Source organism: Sinocyclocheilus grahami, unplaced genomic scaffold (assembly GCF_001515645.1).
Source record: "Sinocyclocheilus grahami isolate Dianchi unplaced genomic scaffold, SAMN03320097.WGS_v1.1 scaffold176.1, whole genome shotgun sequence".
NCBI lineage: Eukaryota > Metazoa > Chordata > Actinopteri > Cypriniformes > Cyprinidae > Sinocyclocheilus > Sinocyclocheilus grahami.
This window is the reverse complement of record NW_015505355.1, coordinates 3,230,851-3,237,682: the sequence shown is the minus strand read 5'-3', so window position 1 is coordinate 3,237,682 and position 6,832 is coordinate 3,230,851. Positions and strand designations below refer to the sequence as shown.

Sequence of the window (6,832 nt, the reverse complement as noted above, 5' to 3'; positions counted from 1 at the left end):
TTCTCCAATCATTTAGTCTGCTTAAACCCGTCCACATGAACTGTCATTCATCTGCTTCCATATTTGGGTGCAGTGACCACGTTGCAAAATCCAATCAGCAGCCAATGCATCAAGCTTAGTCTCTGCCCTGCATTTGTACTTTTCTGATCATTCGTTACACTCAGATCTAATACAGAAGAAAAGATGTTTCGACTTTAAGTGGTTAGATTCATCTCATAAGATTTGGTGTTAATTGTTTTTAAGCTAAAACTAGAGACATTATTTGCAACAAGACAAAGAAAACCTACAAATGTACAAATTCCCACTTGTTAGGAGTCCCACTCCTATTAAGTGACGTGGCAGTGTAATGACAATAAAGGATATAAATGACTGTGTTTATTGTGAAAGATAATTGTTTGATGTTTGTAGAAGATGTCAACGAGGAAGAGCAGTAATTCAGGGCAGACGCCTGATAAGAGAAGCCGGTTATCCCAACCCGAGCCCTCTGAAGAGAATGAAATGGGCTACTTCAGTTCAGAAGATGTAAGACTGGCGCAGCACAGGACATCTGTCTCGACTGCTCATTTTTGCTGTAAAATACCTTATGTGTAATACCTTATGCACATTCTGCGTAGACTTTTGCTTTTGATGTCCCCATACACATCTATGTATGTGTGTTTTCAGGTCACAGGTGAAGTGGGCATCATAGAGAGTATCTCTCTAAGGAACTTCATGTGTCACTCGATGCTTGGTCCCTTTAAATTTGGTCCAAACGTCAACTTTGTCGTAGGAAACAATGGAAGTAAGTCCTTCTCCATATTTAATTTTTAGTTGCATGAAAATAGATTTTTCTGTGCGGTATAAAATTCATGGCAATGTTTTACCTGAATTGTGAAGTTTTAGTAACTGTTTTAGATTCGAAATCCAGACTACTTGTTTGAATCAGTCTGACGATTTCTTCATTGAATAAACTCATTGAACCCATTTGATGTTGAAAATAAAATATCATACATGTTATTCACTCTTTTTTTTCCTAGCCTTTCATTTTGCCTTGACATTTTTCTCACCTGTGGATTTAAACAGAATATGTCACTAACACATATATGAACCCATATAAGCGGTAAAATAGGTACACCACAGTCTGGACCACTAGGGGGCCACAGAACCCTGATTGGGGAACATTGCAGCTATAAAATTGCGAGCTGTGGCTCACAGAAATATATCTTGCGTCAAATTATAAGAGGTCACTAAGGCCACATCCACACGAAGCCAGAGCTTTCCCTATCCAATCTTTTTTTTCCTTGTCTCAAGAAATATCTGCGTCCACACGAAACCGACTCAAAACGATGTAGTATACAGTATTTCTGCCACAGAGATACACTAAAAGCAGAGAAAAAGACTTGGAGCATGTGCATAAACCTTGCACACTGTATACAAAGTCAACACATCAAGAAGAAAATGAACATGGAACAATACATTTATTAATCTGTGCTAATGTTAGTTATTAAAAAGACAGTCATTCAGTGTTTGTTTATGTTGTTGTTGCTGTTACGTGACGTAGCAGTGTCTGACTAGGGCCGAGACGTGGGGTGATGACATCATTTCACAAAATATACGGATTGGCTGTACACACGAAAACGCAAGGCTGTCGTTTTCAGATTTATCCACTCTGGGACCCGATTTAAAAAAATAGCAGTTTCAGGCCCTGTCCACACGAACGCAGGTATTTTCAAAACTGCAGCTTTTTCTATGCGGTTTGGCCATTCGTCCACATGCAACCGCAGCACCAGGTCACTGAAACCAAACATTTTTGAAAACTCCTGCCAGGGTGAAGATTTTCAAAAACTCTGGTTGCAGTGTTATCATGTAGACCGCAAAACTGGAGATTTTGGCTTGTGATGTCAGCGCCTGCGCTGTTATGTCCGCCTACTGGAAACTTTTTCAGGCTTCTGATTGGCCAGCATGGCTTTACGGTTTAGATTATATTGCCACCTGTTGGCTTGGCATGGTCTTGACAGTGCTTCATAGCATGCTTTTGCAATTTCATGTGGACAGAGATTTTTTTCAAAACGGAAGAATTTTGAAAAAAATATATTTTATTTATAAAAATACCCATGTATGTGTGGACATGGCCTCACACTCCCAAAACGCCGGATCCATCTGGACGAAATACCGATACGATACAAAAAATTTTACGTATACAACTAAATGTGTCTCCGTGTGGACGGGGCCTAAGTTTGAACCTTGATCAACAGACGGCGGTTTGAAATAAACTAATTAAAGGAACAGTTCACCCAAACATTTGTTTTAAGGACTTATTTTGTAAGTACCCAATAAAATCTTTTTATCACAAGTACAAAGAATCTTTTGTATGTATAAAATATAATTTTTTTATTTTGAAAGTGAAATTTTATAAAATATTTGTACTTATGTTATATTTATTATATTATATTGATGTATAATTTGTATCTACCATGTAATAGCCAGTGAAGTTGCAATGTCAATATATTTAAATACACCAACCAACTAACCACCCAAAAATGAAAATTTGCTGAAAATGTACTCAAGCTCAGGCCGTCCAAGAAGTTTTTTCCTCATTGGAACAGATTTGGAGAAATTTAGCATTACCAGGGCTGTAGACTCATTCTTCCCACTAGTCGCTCTTTTGCAACTCTCAGTTGGTCGCATTTTTTATTTTTATTTTTTGCATGGGATTAATCAATGCATGCTAATGAACTTTTATCATAGTTTATAGTTATAGGGTAACAAAAGTGTTTCAACATTCAACCTGTTCTTTTTCATCAGTATTATTTGTGATTTAAATTTAGTGAAGGGGAATTCCTCTTTTGCTGTGTTGTAAGTCGGACTTTGGACGCTTTCACTTTCGAATTCACAATCATGGTGTCACGCTTTACAAAAAAAAAAGATAATAGTCTGTTTTGCTTATATCTATACACCTTTCACTTTTTAAGACTAAAACAAAAGCTTGATTCATTGTTATTCTTAATTAAAAAGCACAACAACAATAAAACAGTAGGCTATAATGACAAACTAGCTTACATAATGTTTATTAACAAAAACGAATAAGCTGAGGCATGGCATACACCTCATGCTATATTATATACCGACTAATAAATTACAGAATGTTTAGTAAACACTGAGGAATCAAATAGCCTAAATAAAAAAACAAAAAAATTAAAGAAAGCCTCCATAGCGTAAAGTGAGTTAAACAGCAAAGATAACAAGCTTTTTAAAAAGAAAAGTAAAACTAAACTGGCTGTCGGTGACAGGACTTGCATGTTTTTTTTCCCCCACAAGAATACCAACATGTTCACCTTCTCTGGTTTAAGAAGCGGTCTTTTACATAACTTTAGTGTGAAAACCAAATCCTCCACCATCATTTCCTCAATATTTGCATCATTTTTGCCACGTAATGCGCACACCTTCGCGCTCATTCTGACACAGCAAGTATAAACCAGGCTCACCCTCTGAAGTGCTCACACTAAAAGTGCCTCTCTTCCTGTGATCGGTGAAATCTGACTCTTGCTACAATGTGCTGCAGCTCTGCAGCACGCTGTATGGAGAAGCGCAAACCATGCACTCGCACAAATGCGACCATGTCAGATTTTTACTCGCACATTCTCAAAGAATTGTCACAAATGGTCGCAGTCTAGAGCCCTGATTACATCACTTGCTTACCCATGGATCCTCTGCAGTGAATGGGTGCCATCAGAATGAGAGTCCAAACAGCTGACATCACAATAATCCACAACACAGCTAAAGACGTTTTTTTGCATATTTGTAATGAAATCCATAATTAAGGATTCACTGAAGTGGATTCATTGGTCAGCAAAAGATGTAATGCTAAATTTCTCCAAATCTGTTGAATATGAAGAGACAAACTCATCTACATCTTAGCCTGAGTAAATTTTCTGCAAATTTTGTTTATTTATTTATTTAGGTGAACTGTTCCTTCAATATTTTAAATGTCTGGTAAGTGGGGCGGGATTTAATGAAGTACTGTAGTTATCCATAATTGAAAAGATAGATTACACAATCATGTATTTTTAAATAGGCATTTATCATTATATCATTAACTACAATAAGAAGAAAACATATCTAGGGACACAGTTTTGAGACAGTTGTTATTGCTTGTTATCAATGCTGACGAAGTTTTTATGGTTTTATTTATAGTTGTTTCATGTATATTTGTGTGTTAGGTGGAAAAAGTGCCGTGCTGACAGCTCTGATTGTAGCCCTGGGCGGTAAAGCTCACACCACGAACAGAGGCTCCTCACTCAAAGGATTTGTGAAGGAAGGAGAGAGGTACGACACACCTATCTGGATTTCACTGCATGTAGTCACAGTCTATTTATAGTCTCTCACACTGTTTTTGTTTCTGGAATGTTTAGTTCTGCAGATGTGTCCATCACTCTGAGGAACAGGGGTCGTGATGCTTATAAGCCAGAAGTGTTTGGCCAGTCCATCATCGTAGATCTTCGTATCTCCAGCGAGGGAATGCGGACATATAAACTAAGAAGTAAAACAGGTATACTTACAAATACAGAACCATTTCACCTTTGGGTACTCACTTACTTTGGGTAGTTTAAATTAGGACTGAGTTAAAGACAAAGTAACTCCAAAAAAAAATTGTCATGATTTATTTACCCTCATGATGATCCAAACTAGGGCTGCCCTTGACTAAGAATTTTTCTGGTCGGCTAGTAGTCATTCATTTTAAGCATTAGTCGACTGATCGCACGGTTATTAATAAACCATTTAAATCATTATAATGAGCCTATAATTGCCTACATAGCCTAATAAGCAGAAGTAATTATTATTAATGTGTCAGGGAAAAACAGTAATGAGGCTGCATTAACATTTTAATGATTCACTGATAAACAAGTGTTTTCTTTGTTTCCGGTTTAAGAGATGAAGTCGGCGACACTGACTCTTCATCTCCGCAGTAGTGATGCACCTGTATGCATGTTTCATACGGATTACATAATCAGAGAATATTTGTTTTCCGTTTGAATTGTTTCATTTGAAAGTAGACATTTCGCTCTCTATAGATATATTTTTAATGTCTGTAAGGCAAAGCTATACACGGAGTTTCGCGCTCAAGTTCACAGAGACCGAGATGGCAGAAAGCGCATCCTGTTTGCTTTCATTATTTTACAAAAACGCATTTTGTTGTTATTGTGAGTGCACACAAATAAACGTAGAGTCTTTACAGATTTGAAAGATGTATTGCTCTTACCTGTATGACCAAAACTTACGGAGTATTTTAAGATCAAATGAGCGCACCAGCGCCTCCATCTGTCCTGCAGTGAGCTACTGTTCAGCTTCCACACTCTGCACAGACACTGAATAGCGCACATTTCTCTAGGTTAACATTAGATTGAGCGGCCATGTAAAGTTGCCAATACTAACATATTACAGATGATAAGCTGTATTTGAGGTCGATGAATGATAGGCGAGCGTTTGGATATCCTGCCCGATGTACTGTATTACCATAGACTAGCCGTTAATGATCTGTCTGTCACGGACTGCGTGACTTTGCCAATGTGGATTTTTTTTTCCTGCGACTAATAAAATTTTGGTCGACCAAGCCTCTTCTGGTCAATTAATGATTAGTTGACTATTAGGGGCAGCCCTAATCCAAACGCATAAATTCCTTGTTCATGTGCAAAACATAAAAAATATTTTTAATGAAATCTGAGAGATTTCTGTCCTACCTTTGAAAGTGCATTCACCCAAAACTTTGACACTTCAAAGAGTTCATAAAGACATTGTAAAAATAATCCATATGAATCGTTATATTAAAAAAAAATTTCTGGCTCTCCCAAGCTTTATAATGGCAGTGAATGGGGGGGGGGGGGGGGGGGAGGTTGTGACCGCGAATCGATGCGTTTGTGTAAGAAAAATATCCATATTTAAAGGGGTCATCGGATGCCCATTTTCCACAAGTTGATATGATTCTTTAGGGTCTTAATGAAAAGTCTATAGCATACTTAGGTTAAAATTTCTCAATGGTAGTGTAAAAAACATCCTTTTTACCCTGTCAAAATCAGCTCCGTTCACAGCGACCCGTTTCGGTGCATGTCCCTTTAAATGCTAATGAGCTCTGCTCACCCCACCCCTCTCTTCCGTGGGGTGACAAGCAGTTCTCTGAGAGACAGTGAACTTTAGTTGTATTCATCGTGGAACTTGCTAACAAACACATTATTAGGAAAGGCAGTTTGCAAAGATTCATAAAAAAAAAAGCTTATACTCACTTCTTCTGTAGGTGAAGCTGGATCACGAATGATTCGCTCATAGATGCATTTAGGCAGATCGGGGGGCGCATTCCCTTCAAAATCAAAAGTACCGTATTGGCCTGAATATAAGACAACCCCCCTTTTTCCAGATGTACCTTTTGGAAAAAGGCTTTTTAAAAACCAAATCTTGTTTTTTTCTCAGTAAAACACATTTTGTCTTCAGTTATGTTCATATTGCATATTTTTCCTATTTTAATTTTGGTTTTGAAAGTATGGTAAAAACTGGTCAAATGTACCAACAATCACATTTAAAAAATATACACTTTTTGATATACCATAAAAAAAAAAAAGGTAGCCCATCTGAATTAGGACATTTAGGCTATCCATCTAATAGTAGCCTACCAAAATCTTATTAACAGTAGAAGTTCAATCTTACTGTAGTCTTCAAATCTGGGTACTGTCTTACGTTTTGAAATCACAAAGAGAGTTTGGTCCCATCAGGCTAACGTTACAGTCAATTACAATACGGTAATACTCTGCGTTAATGGTTTTGCTTCCGGCTTCGCTACCGTTCGGACGTTTTTGCTTACTGC

At 37.5% G+C, this 6,832-nt stretch overlaps 1 protein-coding gene across 1 annotated transcript in view; it reads left to right on the top strand.

Moving 5' to 3' along the window:
* Window positions 1-411: 411 nt before the first annotated feature.
* LOC107593796 (structural maintenance of chromosomes protein 6-like) overlaps window positions 412-6,832 on the top strand; it is a 51,746-nt gene continuing 45,325 nt past the window's right edge. Inside the window, exons 1-4 of the mRNA XM_016283671.1 lie at window positions 412-522; window positions 664-781; window positions 4,200-4,305; window positions 4,392-4,528. Coding sequence (XP_016139157.1) covers window positions 412-522; window positions 664-781; window positions 4,200-4,305; window positions 4,392-4,528 — 472 coding nt within the window. The remainder of the gene's footprint in view (window positions 523-663; window positions 782-4,199; window positions 4,306-4,391; window positions 4,529-6,832) is intronic.